General features: G+C 40.2%; 1 protein-coding gene across 1 annotated transcript; it reads left to right on the plus strand.

The window, feature by feature from the left end:
• The first annotated feature begins 9441 nt into the window (after positions 1-9441).
• On the plus strand, positions 9442-12345 carry nkx1.2la (NK1 transcription factor related 2-like,a). The gene is made up of 2 exons (XM_038736945.1): positions 9442-9966; positions 11248-12345. Exons 1-2 carry the CDS (start codon positions 9750-9752, stop codon positions 11853-11855), a joined length of 825 nt encoding a protein of 274 aa, XP_038592873.1. The 5' UTR covers positions 9442-9749; the 3' UTR covers positions 11856-12345.
• Positions 12346-19362: the final 7017 nt, after the last annotated feature.

A 19362-nucleotide genomic window follows, 5' to 3' on the forward strand; every position in this document is an offset into this window, starting at 1 on the left:
GACATTGAATAACAACCTACTACTGGAAACTGGTTATAAGAGTCAATTTATCCATGCAGACCCATCCTTTTAAATTAGAGACATGGCATATAATTGATCAATAACTGAATGTTTTCCATAAATAGATGAATAGTGTAGTGGGGATGAGAGGAAAACAGAGCTAATCCCCCTGAGAGTGCTCTCTCTGTCCCAGAGGTCTTATCAGTTGCCCTCCTTGTCCCCTTGTGCTGCCCTATTTGCTGCTGACTGTCACCCAGTCAGATAGATAGAGGTCTAATAGAGAGACCTGCTCTGTTAAGTGATTGAGCTGTAAATACAGATTGACCTGAACTAAGACTCTCATCATCTGTAAACTCATTCAACACTCTGCGTCCTCTCCCTTGATGTCTGGGAGAGTCTGAATCATTTCCATCACTGAGCAGCGGGGCATCTCAGATCATGAGATAGAGCGAGGGAAGAGAGTATTCATAGGATATCTAGAGAGTGTGTATGTGTGTGTAAAAATGTGTATGTGAAAGGCCTGGAGATGATCTTTCCATCAGCCCCACAGAGAGTGGAGATTGTCCCAGACAGAATTTATGGAAATGGTCATAAAACGTGAAGACTTCAGTAATGGGAATTGTCGATAAAACCCACGCCAGCACAATCTACAGCAGTTTACTGAGGAGATGAGTGGCCCGGCTGTTAGACAACTCAAATCTAATTTTCTCAATAAAGCCCTGTAAGTCAGCAACCCTAAAGGTTCCATAAATCATGATATAGGACAGATTCATCGTATTTATTGTGATGGCGGAGTGCCACCGCAGCATTAATCCTATCACTATGTGTGCTCTAATGGCAAAATTTGCTGTTTCCCTAATTTCTATCATCGTACACATATTGAATAATCCTTTCTCTACAATTCATCAAGACTTCAGGTTTAATACAAGTTTTAATTCCTAAGTGATGGTGAAGTTAAATCTCATTGAAATTATGATTAAAGGAAAAACTCAAGTCTCTATGAAGGCATGTTTCGTTTTCATTGTAATTATTTTTAGGGATAATAAGATAAGATAATACAAGACAATTTCTTAACAAGAACATAATTTTTCATTGAATTACTGATGGCCACTTGTATTGTGGATGTATCTTTAATTGAGATTCTGTAATTAGGAAATTGATTTTAGCGTTGGGCATACATTTTAATGGAAAATTAAGAGTCAACATAAGTGGTTGGCTCTTAGTAAGTATAATGTGAGCATGTGGGAAAAAAATGTGCTGCTGATGACACTGAATTAGGGCTAATATGTCATACACAGAAAGACACATATTACATACAGTATTGACAGTATAAGTGACTTTTTCTTGGTGCTTAATTCACTTTTCTTTTCTGCAAGTGTGAAATCAATAAGGTTAAAGTGATGACAGTTGCTTTTAATTTCAGGGAATATCTAGTCATATCTCATTAAGTGCAGTTAATGACCCACAGCCTCCCGGGCACATGATCCGCAGTTCAACTTGCCAGTAGTATTGGTGATTCACGAGAGGTGATTCTGAGAAATTGGTGAAGAATTCTTAACATACATTGACTTCTGAAAATCTGTAAACTCTTTGCTTTTCTGCACCAGAGTCGGCCTTTTTAACGGCTGGATGCTCCACATGGGCAGTGATGCCTGCAGAGCCAGACAGCCAGGACGGACGCCTTATGAAAGCCAGCGACTCCTCCCACTGGGGGATGGAGAAGACCCACACCGTTTTACTAGCACAGAAGGGCAATAAGTGCTAAAGGAAAACAATTATACCCCAATCATTTCCGATTCTTTGGCAGTCATGGGCCAAAACAGTCTGAGGATGAAGGTTACAGGGCAGCAGAGAGCAACTATGAGCACAGACCAATGTGTTGGAAAGGTGTTTGGCTTAAAAAACTGAACTTACAAACAGAAATATCAGGCAATAATGATGAAAGTGGTGCTGACAATATTACATTTCTGTGTTTTGGGGAACCATGTTTGCTGGCAAGAAAAAAAAATCTAAAATCTATAAAAATCAAAAACATGAGTCGCTCTGTAGGGGACACAAATGGATCTAAATGATAAATAAATGGCTGATATGATTTTGCTTTAGAAAGTTGAATGCATGCCATTTGTGTGTTTGTTCCCTTGTTAGGTTTTTGTTGGCAGGTTTGTTTTTTGAATTTACCCAAATTGCCACCAAAATATAACCATAAGTATTTGCAGTAATCAAGAAAATGTGTTTTCTCAAAATAATGCATTTTAGAAAATTAACAGGAACCTGTTAACCACTATCCATGTTTGCCAGCGCATTTACAAAAATATGTAATAGCTAATTATAATAACTTAAACTTCATAAAGAACATGTTGGATTCTGGTTTATTGCACGGGGTTGAAGTACAACTCAACTGAGCTGTTGCCTGAATGTATTTAGGTCTTTATTTGAGTCTGTGGTCGTGCTCATTGTCAGAAGTGGAGATGTTCTGGGCTTGAGCCTGGATCAAATGTAATCCTCCTCCCATGGAGGTCACAGTCTAGTTATAGGAGGCAAAGGTTCCCTCCGCTGTTTTCAGCCCAACTTCCATTAGCAATCTGTTAGCAGCAGTCCATTGAGAGGGAGGACTGGAGCATGAGCTCCTGGGAGCACACAAACATACAAAGACACACACACATGCTCACGGCACAGACCTTGTTTGATGAAAAAGAACAATTAAGGGAGAAATGAGGGAGAATCATCAGGGGAAATGGCTGATGAAGACTTTATTGATTAGAGCAGCTCCACTGATCCCGCTCTCACTGTAGCAATTACCACCAGCCAGTGGGGGCCTCATGGTGCAGGGCCCCATTTGAAGAACACTACATGAAAGAGAGAATCTGAGGAAGCATTGTGCGACTATATTTCACAACATTAGCCTGTACTGAATTATTTACTGAACAAAAACAGAAGAATGCCACTTACTTTTCCACAAAATCAATTGTTTTTTTTATAGCATTAAAGCACAATTAGAGGATTTTTAGATAGAAAATTCTTCTTTTTAAAACTATTTGCTTTTTTTATTTGAACGAGTGGAAGCTACTGTAGATGCTGTATATCAGAGTGAGACAAATGGTAATGAATGCACCTCTGGGATTTGTAGGTTGATTTCTGGTCTGGTGGATGGAGGGAAGTGTGTGTTTACTGTGTAGGATCTGCTCATCATTATCATAAATAATTGATTTTCCCCTGTTACTTTGTTTCACCACATTTACCAAAACCCTTGGCCGTGTATAGTACACACACATGCAGCCGAGCAGGCTGGGACATTGCAAAGTAAAGCAGCATCTTCTTTTTGTCTCCCTCTTACACACAAACACACACACCCACACCAATGATTTATTCAAATCCCTCGTGAATAAAGTAATAAAGTTTAATGGAGGCGCATCTGAGTCAACATGCCCACATACCTACCACAGAGGCCAGTCTGATCAATTCCATTCATTTGTTTGCTCAGCTACAGCTCGGTATTTGTATTTAAATCAGACTGTTGTCTCTTCTTAGACCAAAGACACTGTTAGGCAATTGATGTGTAAGTAGACTTGACAATGCCGTTGTTTGGATTGCAGACACTCGCAACACTCGCATGTGTGTCCCATGGCGTCTTCTCTTAGCATGGTGATACATTTTATGTAGTTTAAATTTAACCGTTGCATACCAACAAGACAACACCTAGTCTGAATCTCTTTATGAGAGGGAATAGGTTGCATGTCATTGTGCCACAGGATATTGTCGTCGTGCTCTGAAAAGCAAGTGAATGTGCTGGATTGTAGCATGCATCTTCATCCCTGTGGCTGAGATACCAAGTTCAAAGGTCAGATGAGGTGACCTTGGGAGAAGCTCCATCTAATTAGAAGTGAAGGGCCAAGATTTAATCTAAAATGTGACTCGGTGCTCTGCAAACATCATGAGGGTGTTCACAAAACAACTTCTGCTGGCCGTTAACATTAAACTTACACCAAAACAAGGTAGTGAACGAAACTGTAGATGATTATAATTAATTATGGTCATAAACTGAAATACAGATAAAAAGCAAATTATGATTAAACTAGAAGTGAACTAAAACAGCATAAGCTACCTGTAAAACTGATCAAAATTGAAAATAATTCTGATTTCTGTAAAAAAACAAAACCAAATTGGGCAGAGAATTTCTGGCTCTTTTTAGTGAAAGCCAACTCTCCAGTCCACTGAAGAATGGTTTGTTAGGCCTCTATATGAGAACCTCTTATTCCCATTAAAAGGGAACGCCATACAAGTGCCAATGTTAAGTATTTGAACAAACAATTCCTATTTGGGATTATTGTGAGCTAAGCAGTCTTCTGGGAGAATGTGTGTAGTATATAAAATAACAGCCTCAGCTTAAGGATTTATCTATATAAAAACACTTAACTTAAATAAATATATTTTCAGAAAATATACTGAATTAGAAATTGAACAAGCTAAAACTGGCAAACTCATGCTGATAATTGACCTGAACTGAAAAGGAAAAGCACAACATTGAAATAAGACATTAAAAATCTTAGATCCAAAATTGCAAGAGATCTTGCTCAGTAGTAAAGGGAACACCTCGGTTATGCTTTAATGTCATAATTTCAGGCCTTACCAGTCCTCCCAGTAACATCTACCATCACAGAGCCACTGTGCTTTCATTCTGCAGCTCACCAACTACAGCCTCACACTTTCACAGCCTCATGGACTATTTGGCAAGGGCACAGAAACAAAAAAGAGATAATGGTCAATGGAGAAATATAAAGGGACAAACACAATCTGTTTCTGCCGTAGATGGAGATGAATGGGGCATAATCCATTGGCTTCTATCACACCTACCCCGCCTGCACCATGGCTGCTCCCCGCTTAACCGCAATGATGATTAATCCTACAACCACTATTTATATATCCTAATTGTAATTAGCACGAATTATCAATTACGGTTAGTGCCTAATTGCCCTTCATAAAGACAGCTCCCCAGGTTTAAACGGGTCCATTTAAATAATGTAACTAATAGCTCTTGCCTTTACGTTGCGGATACATCTTCATTGTTCCACGCGTGAACCGTGATGGTTGGTCGTAATTTAACAGGGCAATCGAGAGAAGGAGTGCAGGTGGCACTGCGAAACTAATTATTGTTAATGAATTATGATGTGACCTTCTCAGAACAATGGCTAATCAATGCACACGTTGAGTGACAGTGCGCTCTGTGCAGATGCCAGGGACCACATAGCCATTACTGGCAGGCCACAGCCCTGTGGAAAACAGGCAGTTGCAGGAGTTTACTCTCCTTTACTCACCATAGCACTAACCTCTCTGTGGCTGCTGTTGCATTTTTTGTGCGGAGACAACAGGCCGGCCAAAATATCTGTGTAGCCTAATTTTCAGACTAAACAATCTCAAGGTCTATTCAGGGCATTAGGCCAAGACAACTTAGCTTTGTACACGTTGTGCCCTGGTAAGACAAAATGCTGCTTTGTCATCTGACTGTTTTGTGGTCTTTCACAAAGAGTAATCCATACTATTAGCATTTAATGGTCTTGATGATTTTCACTTGTATCACATCAATGCTATCTGCTGTTGACAATTAAATGTAAGCCTGAGCTTAAGGAATGGAAATGAGATCAAATACTCTGATCATTGGTCCATCGCCCACAGCAATCTCACAACTGAGGATCATAGTTTCCATTGATTTCTGGATCCATGTATACCTGCAAAGGTATGTGAATGCCTCAGGAAACTAATGCATGTTGTTAATGAGACAGGATTTTCCTTTTTGAAGAGACTCTACACAACAATGACACGGAAACAGAAAATGACTACAGCTTTGTGCACCTCTTCTCCGCTCATAACTTTGGTTGCATTAACACAATATTGATTTAGTTAGTTTAGTAAGTTATTAAGGAGCAGTGGGGGGAAGAATCTGATCCTGTGTAGTTTCAAGTATTAAAACACATCAGAACAATCATATGCATCAAACTGTATGGAGGGTTTTCACATGAAAACAAATTGGAACAAGGCTTAAAGAAATGAAACTCTGAACTAAACATCTCTGGTCAGTATTCAATAAAAAAGTGTGCACACTTATGCCAATATGACCACTCTGTGTTGGTTCTAAGTTGACAACCTCAGCGTTTGAACTGACCTTTACCTTGCTGTGACATGGGCACAGTATGACTGACAGTGTCCCTCAGCATAATTTACCCGCACCCCACATCACCCTCCATCTCCTGTGTGATGCAGTTGACCCCTTTACAAATCACCCCCAACTTTACACATCTGCTGCCTGTCAGCATCTGCCAGGCGCACTCACCCGTCCCGCCCATAATGAAAAACTCTCATTACTCGCCTCCACCCAACAGGTATACAGGCCGTTAGGACAATTACTGGGCAATGCCACTGACCTTGTTGTCAGAGAGAGAGTCAAACAAACACAGAGGTCTAACTGAAAGGAGGCCTGGCAGCAAAATCCGTAGGCATGCAGTGCAGAGAGCGGACAAAATGAGGGTAGCTTTATGCCTGTTAAGGAGGACTGTACTGTATTGATCTACACTGGCACACATCAACGCCAAGTGCCTCTGAGTGCAGATAAAGTAGAAACATAGGTACACAGCATTCAAATGACCAAAGTGGAGGTTTTGCTTGTTATAGCATATTAACCACAACTTGAGTATGTATTACTGCTGACAATTTTCCAAATATTTCCATAAGTAATGAGGCTGATTTCATGTCAGCGCAGTGTGAAATCAGTTTCAGTTTTCATGTTCATGTTTTCTGTTGCAAGTGCCACATCCAAGATTTGCAATCATCTGCCAAAAACAAGCTTGTCAGATTATAAATAGTAAGCAAACACGGATGCTGTGAAAAAGATTTTGTGGATTTGATGAATTTGGTGGATGTGACTCCTTGATAAAAGAATAAAAAAGCAATAAAAAAAACACAAAATAGTTAAGGTCACGCGCAATGTGAAGTCAAGCAAGTTGGATGTTGATAATAATCATTCTGAAATGAATTTAGACAGACAGGAATCTCAATTTAGTTTGGTATGTTTTTGGAACAGTGATGGAAAGTGTTGTGAGGCAGTTGCCAAAACATGCAAAACCATTAGTATGTTCTTCGGTGATGTTTCTGTATCTTAGAAACCACCGCAATGGCAATGTTTAGGAATCTGGCACAGGGGATCTAACAGTTTCACATAATGGTTCACCAGACACTTGCTGATCCTTTGTTTGAGTCCCACTTTATAGGAGAGCTGGGGAGACAGTGGAGGACTTTAGAGAAAACAATGGACATTACAGTCTGTGAGTAGAACCGCAGCTCATAATGCTGCCCCTGCCATTAGGCAAATTATCTGACGTTTAGCAGACTGGGGGCAGCCTCCCTGTGAAGTGATGACTTTATTGACCCTGGATGGGGGTCTTGGGGGTCCGGGATGGAAGTGTGTCTCTTCGGATCCCTGCGGTGTCTGACAGGGAACACTCCTCCTCTCCAAAGTCTTGCTCTGGCCCGTACAGATTCAGAGCCGAGCCAGCTGCTGTTCCCGCTCTCTGAAGTCTACCTGAGGGCCTCTTTGTCCTCGGGGCTCATCCATATTGTCCCGGTGACCCACATAAACAGATGTCCAGCCACTGGGATTCCTCGTAGGAAGTTGTAAACCTCCAGTGTGCAGTGGGCTCTATTCATATGGAGCGCCTACAGTAATGGCCGTGCAAGTGCCATACACATGCAAATGTTGACATGCAGACACCCTGTAGGGGCGGCTTTAACAAATGTTTGACTATGTAACTACTGCAGACCATGCCGCTCCACCAGACTTTGACTCTGTAGCACTGGAACCTCCATGTAGCAGAGTAATCACTCTGAACTGTATAGGTAACACAGGAAATTATGCAGGGAGGAACTTGTGAGACCTTTAATAGTGTGCAAACACAATCAGATCCCCCATGTCACTAACACCAGACAAGACTACAGACAGAGGAATCGCCTTATGCCTTCGGTCTGTCTCATCTACTCACAATGTAGACCTCACAGGCTTAGATGGTAAAATATGTTAATGCATAAACATGTGGAGCAAAGCAATAACTCAAACCACTGCTATCCTTAAAAGGAAAGTACATTTTGAATATATTCTAATTTTACAAAAATACAGATTTGAAAGAAATTATAGGAGAAGCATTAACTAAAAAAGCTAATAGTTTAGGTCATTCAAGGACAAGGGAGTTAAGCGACGCATTCTTCCCTTTCCTGTGCTGCTGCAGTTACTGGTTTGGCCCTCCAGTATCCAAAATGTCTGTCTGTAGCCATCAGGTTTTATCTGTATTGGACACCTGCTGAGAATATTGATCCTGTGCTGGTTTCACCATTTTAGCCATCACCAGGCATCAACCTTTAAACAACCCTATGTCACTTTATATTGAATACTAATAGCAAAGGCCAGGGCGCAGACTGATTGTGAATATAAATCTATCACTTCAGGTGAGAAAACAATCAGCCAGATTCATTGTACACCTGCAATTTAGTGTGGGAGGATTTAAAGAAGCATCTTGAATAGTGATTCATCATGGATCCTTTCAGTTTGTCCAAAACACACGTCCTTATTTAGTTTTCTCTCTGGAGCAAGTAGAAGAGTGTTACCAGTGCAAAATAAAAGCCAAAAAACAACAAACCTTGATTTTGCAAGCATTGTTTCCCATTGATTAAACTGTATGTTGCTGCAGCATAGTGCAATGCAGTGCAAATAATATGGGAAAGGCTGTGCTGGGAATATTCTTATCACTGTTTCATGAAAACAACAACAACAACAACAAAGATATAAAACGAATAATAAAAGACACCTGCAATGAGCAAACATTCTAAAGGATAGAAGGCTAAACCATTAGTTACCTTCAGAACTGTATTGATGCAGTTTTAAATTCAAGCCAATTTAAGGTGCCACAGTGTCTAAAATGTTAATGAAGCACAATGACTTAATGCCTGGATATATTTATCATCTGTGGACCCCTAAATAGTATTCCAACACCTGGATACCTTATAAGTAGCTATCAAGGTGTGTGATTTTCTCTTTCAGTTAATTTTTATTCCTTTATACATCTACTAATGTGTGCTTAGTGACACCTTTAAACTGAAGAGGCTGACGTTTCAGTACATTTTTACATCTTATTATAAAACGATGACAATGATTTGTACTGACAGGAATCCTGATGCTGCAATATGTCCATGAATAGCCAGCGCTTTATAAACAGAAACCGTTTGGTTTTGATTAATAGAAAGTTTTTGTTCTGTTGCTCAAGGGACACCCCCCTCCTGGCAGTAAATCTCTAAAAGAGTCCAATTTGGGGAGACAGGGCGATCTCTGATATGGATCAAGTGCCATCTGTGCCCAATTTACTTTCAGGTCGTGGATTATTGAATTTAATGATATGGGTGATTATCGACGAATGCTTTGAGCCCATTAGGTGGTCGTGTGAAACACTAATAGTGTTTGTGTCACGTGTCTGGTTGAGAGACTGGGGGGACAGACGCTTTAAAGACCGCGCTCCGGTCATCTCATTCAAGCTGCAAGACTGACAGACAGAAGCAGGGGAGCGAAGTCCACATTCCGTGGGATCACCACCACTAATCCGGTTTGATGAAGCTTGAAGAAAAGAAGTAGGCTAAACTATGAGAAGTTCCTCTCCACACGCGTAATTACGCACGTCAGTCCTTTTTCTATCTTTAAAGGTACTTCTCTATAAAGGATGCTGGACCCCAAGGACTGTGGAGTGACAATGACGTCCAGTCATAAGATTTCCTTTTCTATAATTGATATATTGGATCCGAACAAATTCAACAGCAAACGGGTAAACGAACTTTCCACCGTCAATGAGAAGTTTCTTGTGCCAAATGAAGAGGGGACAAGTCTGGTGTCGGACAACACTGCGGGCGGAGACTTCAGAGTTGAGAGCGGGAAAGCAGGTAGAGAAAAAAATTTTAGAATATTATTCAGCCTTAAGCTTAAACGTGTGTTATTTTGCATTTTTAAATCGCACTTACTTCAAAACATCCAGACTTATCAACAAATGCGTATCCATACACTGTCGTGTCTAAACACTGCAAAATAGGAGCGCATGAATAAAATACATCTTTATTATGAAATCTTAGAATAAAAACTTTTTGCTCTAGACTAAAAATCAGTAAGGGAGACGCAATTTTCTATCACATTTATGTCATCTCTGTATGACCTTCCCTTAATTTCCAGGGTTGCGTTTCCTTTCAAGGAAGCCACAAAGGCTTGCTCCCAGAGCCCCTGCGTGTGATTGGCACTGGGACAGGCAGGCTAGATAATTGTTTAAATCGTCCCATTGAGGATGCCTCCGCGCGCTTTGATCGATATCCCATTACTGCATCCTGCATATCTCCCTCTAGCACCTTGCAGGTACAAACTTCACACCCCATCCATGTCTGATCCTAAATATCGTTCGATTAAAACTTCCCTTTAAATAGATGACATTTATCGACCCACCCGCAAATATGAAACTCCATTAGCACGTCACGGCTGAGGTGGCGGAGCTGGATTTAGACGGGATTTCTTTCCGCAACATGACATTTGAAGCGCTGTGTGGTTTATAAATTATTTAAGGATTAGTGACCAAGTCTCCCCCTTTTTCTGAATCTATGCTCGGTTCTGCTCGAGCGACCTCAGGTTCCTAATCACACACTCTGCAGATGTCAATTTTAGGCCTTCTGTGTTAAACTGCAGTTCAGAAAGGACAAAGAGAAACATTAGTGCGCAATAAGGATACATTTCATTGGCAGGTGTGGACCTTCTGTCAGGAGCTGTTCTTTCAGTACCAGGGCCAATTTAGCCCCTTAAGCCAAAAGCTAGGCTTTTTGGCACTTTACTTAAAACACAGACATATCAGAAGGTCAAATCAAATATCACTAGCTACCTCTTCAAACATATTTAATCTTATATCACCGTATTTCAACTTTATCACAGTCAACCAATTACATTTAAGAACCATCAGGGAAGCCAAGCCCTGATGTCCAATTTTGTTAAATTAAAGCACTGATGTTTCCACCCTCAAAAATATTTTGCCACAAAAACACGAATCGAAGATGGATGGATTTGACTGGAAAATGAAATATTAATGTCTCAAATCTAGCAGTTCCTCACATTATCCGTTCGATGCTAAACCTGCTGCAGAGGTTTGCGGTTTGCAGGATGTGAGCTAAGTTTTCTTCTTTTATTTACAGGGCAAGAGACAGGAGATGAGTACTCTGCGGCCTCCGTGCATAATGCAGTTGTCGCTGACCCTCTTCTGCTTTCCCAACCGGCTGAAACAGAGCCCTGTCTCACCGCCGAGCGGGACGATGGAGATACAGCGGTCATCCTGCATGACCCCTCACCACACAAGCGGCGGCGCCCCGACCAGGCCTGCGCCAAACCACGGCGCGCCAGAACAGCGTTCACTTACGAGCAACTGGTGGCTCTGGAAAACAAGTTCCGCACAACTCGGTACCTGTCTGTGTGCGAGAGACTAAACCTGGCCCTGTCCTTAAGTCTGACTGAAACCCAGGTCAAAATTTGGTTTCAGAACAGAAGGACCAAATGGAAAAAGCAGAACCCCGGTGCGGACAGCACCTTGCAGCCCGGCTCCAACTCCCTGGTCAATGTCAGTCCAAACCCTCCCACCTGTGGGTCAAACCCCGCCAGCTTCCACCAATCTTTCCCCAACTTCAGCTCTGGAAATGTGATCTTCCACACGGCCGGTGGTGTTCCGCTTTCATCCACTGGAGGGCTCTTGCATCCCTTCGTGTCCAGTGGTTTCGTCCAGCCGACTTATTTTAATCCACATCTATGAAAGGAGTCAAGACTGAAGTGTTGCAGCTGGTGATGCTTTGGGGCAAATCGTTAACAGTTGCTTTAATACCATTTTATTCTCTACAAAGGGAGGACAAGAAAGGCATCTATTTGTACAATATTGTGTCTTTCCATCACCATATTGTCCAACTGATTTACCTTGAAGGGAGTTTAAACATTATTAGAGTCCAAGTAGTCTTAGGACCTTTTCCAGTACTTCAACATCAGAACAAAAGGCCAAAATGAGTGATCTGTGACTGAGCCCAACAATTATTAAAACATATGCCTACAGTGCTCCCCTAGAGTGTCCTTGTGTTTCCTGAAACACCTGCTCATTGAAGGATCATACAGTATAATTTTCTGTGTATTGTCTTACATCTTAAAAGTTGGCATATTACCATCCAATACCCAGCTGTGTTCCCACCTCTCAAAGGCTTGCACAGCTTATGTCTGTTGCAATTTATATAACATTATCAGTGTAACTTAATTAAAAAAACATATGACATCTGTGTGTGGCTTAATTGTGTATTAGCCTATAGTAAAACATTTCAAAAGAGGATGAATTTCCGTTGCATCCCTCTTTACATTAATTTGGCAAAAAGTGAGTGAGATCAGTAATAGGTTTATAATAGTGGTAGATTACTGTCCTTGTTAAAAGGCTCAGTAGAAATGACTCATATGCAGCCTTCTCCTGGGCAACAAGGCTGATTACAAAAATAAGTGTAAGAAGAGGGATCTGACTTCCTTTAACAGGGACACACATTATTTAACTTGTTTTTTTTCAAGCTCCAAGTTTGTTCATTACACTGATGGAAAGTGCAATTCCTCAAGGAAAAATGTGAGCTACTTGAATATTTTCATTTCAAGTAACTTTATACTTCTGCTATACTGCATTATAGAGGTAAATATTGTACTTTTCCCCTCCCTTCAATTGTATGATGGCTGAAATTACTAGTTACTTTGCAGATAAAGATTTTACATACAAAACATGTGATGAGTTTGCATAATATGCTGCATTGTTATCACTTAAATTACCCAACAGTATATAAATCCATGTTAATCAATCTAATAATATCACATGTGGGGATACCACTAACTAATAAGGTGCACTTTTAAAAGGTTTATAAGCTGTAAATAATGTCTTTATTATTGGATAATAATAAGCCATTAATAAGAACAACTTTTGGGTTCTCAGGTTGTTAAAAATTCCTCATCTGGCAGGACATTTGTTTCTCTTTCTCTTAAACCCACAATAATAGATTTGGCCACTTGGGGACAGCAGTGATGGCTTATTAGAAATTGAGAAACCTGTGACCCTTTATTAATAACATTTATAACTGCAGATATGTTACTCATTAGCAAGTGAGAAACCAAAGATTGATTCATTAAAGTGAAGTAAAATGTTCTGCTGGATGATGATTTCCCACAACCTGGCAAGCCAAGCCAAGTGTCGTTCTTATTAATAGCTAATCTCAAGCATTAGTTATAATGTATTAATCATTAATAAAGCCTTTAGTTACATTTTACAAATCCTTAAAAATAGTGCCTTAATTGAAAGTGGTACTAATATACTGTATGTATATTTAATAATATAAAGGGGCCATTATGGGTGAGAAGCTACTTTTTAGTACATCGTGCTGCCTATACTTTTGAATGCAAGACTTTTACTTGAATGCTTAAACTCTTCTACCACTGGTCATACTGAACAACCTTCACTTACATAGTACAACCACAAAGTGTCACCATTCCCTTTCTTTCTTTCTTCCTGTAGTCTGTCAGTCTACATGCAGACACTATAGTGGAAGAAAAGACCAGGTCATAATTAAACACTAGCTGACTCTATTTACTGGAATCAAGAATATTTTATGATCATCAGTGTCATCTGTTTTAGGATTTATGTATCCTTTATATGTAAATATTTAACTTTTAATTGGATCTGTTTAATATGATGTGCTATGACATAGTGGTTGCTGTTGTGCTATTAATCTTACTTTTATCATAGAAATGTTATGTGTTTTGTGAACACTAAACCCATTCTCTTCGTTTTCTCATTGTAAGTCAGTGAGACACTTTCCAGATGAAATATATATATGAGGCATTCACTCATTCCTTTATATGAATGAGAAAGTTTCAAATTTGTAGAAGAGCATTTTCGTGAGGGCATGGTTCAGTCCCTACATAACCACCAATCACTGCTCTCCCCGTAGAAGGTCAATGACCCTCTGTCTTGCTGCTACAGTGCTATTTTGAACTGTTATGAGTCAAATGCATAAGTATTGGATACTACAATATATTTCTTTCACACAGAGAGAAATTTGAAAGATGGAGCTGTGCAGCTGTAGTTAATTGCAGACCTCAAGTTAATTCATCGCACTATTGGTGTAATTGGTGAATGATTCTGGGGAATACACACTTCTATTACCCTTCACTTCATTTACATCAATTTCTGCCTCCATGTGTAGCAGGTGTGCATGACTGATGTTACCTCTCAACCTCTGAGCTAAGAAACGTCAGCCAGCAGAACAGAACTGGTACAACAGCTAAAGGTAGCCAGGATGATCAGACAGTCCTACAGTAGAGGAGGCTTGAAACCTACTGTCAAGCCAGTGTCATTAATTGACATCTTTCAGGGGTGTGTTGTTCTTTTACTACTTTGATCTGCAATACACCAGTTGAATAAGCGGCTTCTGTCTATATCTGCAGACAGTGAGTGTGCTGCCGGGGGAAGAGACAGGAGTGGAGCATACTGAGAATGGCTGGTAGGCAATTTTCTCCTGACATCAGCTTGACGGTTGGAGGGCTGACAAGCATCCTTCAATTAGATGGAATTTTCTCACTGCTGTCAAAACCTGGCCAGTGTCAACTTGTCACTGAGTTGCTGGTGTTAATGTAGCTGCAATTCTAGCTTTTTCGGTCTCATAGTTTTGAAACCCCACCCCTCCTTGCCTTTTACATATGCATACCTTGCACAACACACATTAATTAAAAGCTGGTATGCTTCCATTTAGATTTGCTTGGTCTGACTGGTGCATACGAATGCCCCCCTTTGGTTGGGTGATATTTTTCATTCCAACAAGGCATGTTGCTGAAAAATTTGACAGTTTTGATCAATACTCTGGAAAATCTGGCATAAGGAACCCATTCCATATTTTGGCTTGAGGCAACTGTTATATCACAATGTGATGAATAATTTTGGTAAGGTATCTAAGGGGGTTATTTAGGTCTGGGCGAAGAAGGCACGTGTTTAAAATTCATGTTGGAGAGTGCTCTGGGACAAGGTCAGATGTTAATAGTAACAGTGCTTTTCATGTCTGCGTGTACATGTGTGTGTGCATGTGTGTGCGCAGAGATATGGGGAGAAAATTCCATCTACAGGCCCTGCTCGCTTTTGCAGAGAAATGAGTGGGAGGCTTGAATAAATAAAATGGAGCTGAGGATTTCCTGGTATGTGTGTATGTGTGTGTGTGTGTGTGTGTGTGTGTGTGTGTTTGTGTGCGCTATCTTCAGCCATGGAGGTCCACAGGGACAGGCATCATTTCCATTGAGGTTAACAGGTCAGATGGGAAGAGCGGGTGGTGGGGTGGGAGATGAAAAAACACATGGGAAGAGAGACCAAAGAGGTTTCCAGGTAGAACATGGTGTTTTGTAAGGATACAACCATACGTTATTCCCTCTGATTATTTACTTGATATTTCATTTATGATTACCCACAAGACATAAATTAGCACTTAGTCCTTGACACTAAATGAAAATTAGCTTTCATGCTGATTTAATCCTAGAAAGGTCAAGTGTGTGATTGATTGCCTATTTAAATGTTATATCTGAAACATCTAAAACCTGCATTGCATTAGCACCTTATAAAGTTGATAAACTAGCGAGCAAAGAGAACAGTGGCATCATATTTTGAGTCTTATTCGTGTCCATCTGATGAACAATAAGTCCAATATTCACTCTCCTTTCGGTTCTAATTTTGGTCTCCAGTACCTCCTGAGAGAAATTTGTGACTCTTTAGCAGCTAAAGGCTTCACTATGTTCACCTAGTCAATACCTTTGCCTGTTTTTGGTGCTGGACAAGTAACATAGAGTGGATTCATTTCACTGACAACAGTTGCCTGCTGGAAATAACGTTGATGAGTGTTAAGACTGAACCAAAATATTAAAGTTGTGGATGTAAAACCAAAACAGTGAGCTGAGAAACGTTAAACAACAGTGAACAATCAGGGAACAGCAGGAACGACTACCTCGTTGAGTGTTAAAGTTTATTCTTGACATCTAAGCAAATGGATTTCACTCAGTTACCATAGAAACAGCTCATTTGTCGTCACGACCTTGACAAGGACAACTGAGTAAACTCCATCCACTAAGGATGCCAGCAAGGTGCAATTAAAAGCCCTGTAAATAGCTAGTAGGTGGACCTTGAGATAAGAATTATTTTTATTATCTCTTTGTCAAAACACATTTTTATTCCTCTCAATTCATTTTTTACATCCAAAGTTTCTATTGTACAATCTAAGCAAACAGCACATGATAAGTATTATAACTGTTATTGCCCTGAATTAATGAAGCAACACGACATTTTAACTATGTATCTGTGTATATGCAAAGCAGCTTTTAACGTGGTAGTGAGGATTCACCAAGGTGGTTTATTTATAAGCCGCAATGGCAGCAGTTCAGATATTTGCTATTGCTGCCTATTAAAAACTCTTTCTCTGAACATCATACATTTTTACATACATCATTACAATGGGGTGTTCTGAATATGGTATGTATAGTAAGTATGTGGACTGATTTCATTCTTCTATATGCTGCAGAATACAGTGGGCAAGTCAATTCAACAGACACAAGATCAGGTATAGTTTAAAGATTTAAATATCACTCTGAGCTCATTATCTGTAATGTCTGAACAGAGTGTTTAATTGGAGAATAAACTTTGCCACATCACTGTGAAAGCGCACTCCTGAAGAAAGGCCCAGGTTTTTACTATTAATGTATAACTGCAGCAAATTCTCTTTTATGATTCAAGGGGTTTAATACAGTAGAATTGAATACTTTTTGAAGCAAATGCTGGTCCTCATGGAGACATCCTGCTTTTGCTTCAGTCATTAGAGGTTTGTTTGACATCTCTTTTCAGATGCTTTGTATTTCAACTGCATCCTCCAGCGCAGCAGGGACCCCGGCCAAGGCAGAAGGAGAAAAAAAATGATTTCTTCAGTACCAAGAGGAAGTCAGCAGAAAGAAGGAGACGACTTGTAATGGTCTTTTAATCAGCTGTAGAAAGTGAAAGTCAGGTTGAGGTTCAATGGGGGTGGGATGAGTCCTCTGAGGTTTAGGTCTTGCCTGTTTGGGAATTCAGACGTGGGCTGTACTGTACCACCTCATCACTGGGACAGTTCAATGACAAACCTTGGAAGCCATAAAAACTTAAACAGCACCATTACCAAGAGCAAGGCTTGTTGGACATCTTTGCACAATTGTTTTATTCAACATGCAGAATGTCTACATTAAGATTCTAACACCAGCTGTTTCCTTTGGTTAAATCCTGTCTAAATCCTCGAAGCTAAACACAAATTACCCAGATGTCAGACAGTTAGTGTGCTTGAAAAGTAAGAGAATGCCAAATGCTTTAGTTGTCTTCTCCAGCTGTTGCCCACCATTAGGAAATAGTGTAAAAGAATGAAATGACATCTCAAAGAGAAAAAGTGTTAAAAGTAAATATTTCGTATTTCATAATTAAATCAGTTTTTCATCAAATTTCCTTGGTGTAACCCATTATATTTTAAATGGGTTTTGTCTTTGGATATGCCGGAGGTGTGTTTTCAGATTTTCAGAGAAAGCCAATATTTTGTCTCAGTCAGTCTTGCTTTGCCTACCCTCATTAATTTGTTCCTTCTATGATGAACAATGTAGTTTTGATAAAGCAATTTCTGTACAGAAGTGCCTTGATGGAGTGAAGAACTTCCCTGTGAGAAGCAGAAAATTCCAAGTGGCAAAACAAATAAAGCAGCTCAACTGAGTTGCAGCAAGAGCAATTATGAGTTCAGAGAGAGACTTCAGGACTAATCTGACTTCTGGGGAATTATTTGGATAATGTCCCAGTTAAGGTTTTACTCAAGAAGTCCGGAAATGGCATGCCAATGCATGAGCGATGTCTAGGATAACTCTCTGGCAGGCAATGCCGATTAAACTCGTCTAGTCCATCTCTTCTCCCTCCCCTCACAATTCTTTTGACTACATGCTCTAATCTTTGCACAAAGGCCAACGTGGACGCACTGATGTGATTGCAAGACCACTGGCACAGGAGTCAAGATGGATGAAAACAGATTTTCCAAGGAAAAGGCTTTATGGCTCAGGAAATGGGTGTAATGTGATGATTTAATCGTGAGTAAGATGAGGGGGGATTCCAGATCCTTGAATCAACTTGAACTGGGCTGAACTCAAGCAGACCTGACAAGAGTGTGTGTTCCCTATCGTCACTCTTATAAGAGGCTGTTCTTGACTCTCGTTACATTTGGCCCTTTGGTATAAAAAATTATTCTACCATCGAAACAGCTTGGGCTAGTGACAGAGACATCTTTAGTTAAATCCTCTGGTGAATCCACTCTAAATAAAGTTGATAAGATGAATTCTTACATAATAGTTTTCAGAGAGAACAAATATTGAAAATGCTAAAAAAAATGGATGCACAAGCAGAATCTGGTCATTGATGTACCGTGTGGTCAAAGCAATGCAGTAGTTTGTGAAATCTCTGTTTAATATTCTCTTCAGCTCTCCTCTCCCCAAACATTGCAGCTTTACCAGATGTGTTGTTTCACAGATCTGATGCATTCAAAGGTCAGCTGTGCTAATAACACAGAAGAGGACAGAGCGCTGTTAATTACAGTCTGTCTCACGGTCAAAGGCCGCTGTGCTGAAAGAGAGCTCGCCCTCCCTCACACACACAAATTTATACATACACACTTACAGCTCCAACGCACTCATTATAGGACATTATCTCGCAACGGCTGCTGAGTGAACTAATGACAGTCTAATGAACTCTGTTGCTGTTGTTAGATTTGGAAAATAGATGTCAGTCTGCTGCCTCTCATCTCTCATGCACAGTTTCTACAAAGCACAATTTCTCAATCATTACATTGAAAGACCTAAGCTTCTGTTTACTGTTGAAATCCTGATGTCTCTGAGCTGAATGGTAAACACTCCAAGGTGAGCTGACATCCATATATTTGACTCAGAAACGTAATGCTGGAGAGGTAGAGATAGAGGCAGCATGCACTTCAACTTTTTAATGAGCAGTGCTTTTTTCAAGGATCTCCAATCACCACATAAAAACATACTTTTTACCTCGTGGAATATATCTGCAGGCCTTTGAAGAAGGTGTCTACTTTCCAGAGATGACAGAGGAAGCTTGCAGGCATGTGTTGTGTTTGTATTGGTACATTCCATAATATATGAGACTGGATGTCTCAAATGTACTTCATATACAGTTGAAGTACAGGTGAAATTCATTATAC

This window comes from Micropterus salmoides, unplaced genomic scaffold (genome assembly GCF_014851395.1).
Source record: "Micropterus salmoides isolate LMB-PRFRI ecotype aquatic unplaced genomic scaffold, ASM1485139v1 Ms_hic_scaffold_22, whole genome shotgun sequence".
Classification (NCBI taxonomy): domain Eukaryota; kingdom Metazoa; phylum Chordata; class Actinopteri; order Centrarchiformes; family Centrarchidae; genus Micropterus; species Micropterus salmoides.

Coding starts and splice junctions, on each gene's coding strand:
- nkx1.2la (XM_038736945.1), top strand. CDS start 9,750: ATGCTGGACCCCAAGGACTGTGGAGTGACAATGACGTCCAGTCATAAG. Junction 9,967..11,247: donor AGTTGAGAGCGGGAAAGCAG/GTAGAGAAAAAA, acceptor TTTTATTTACAG/GGCAAGAGACAGGAGATGAG.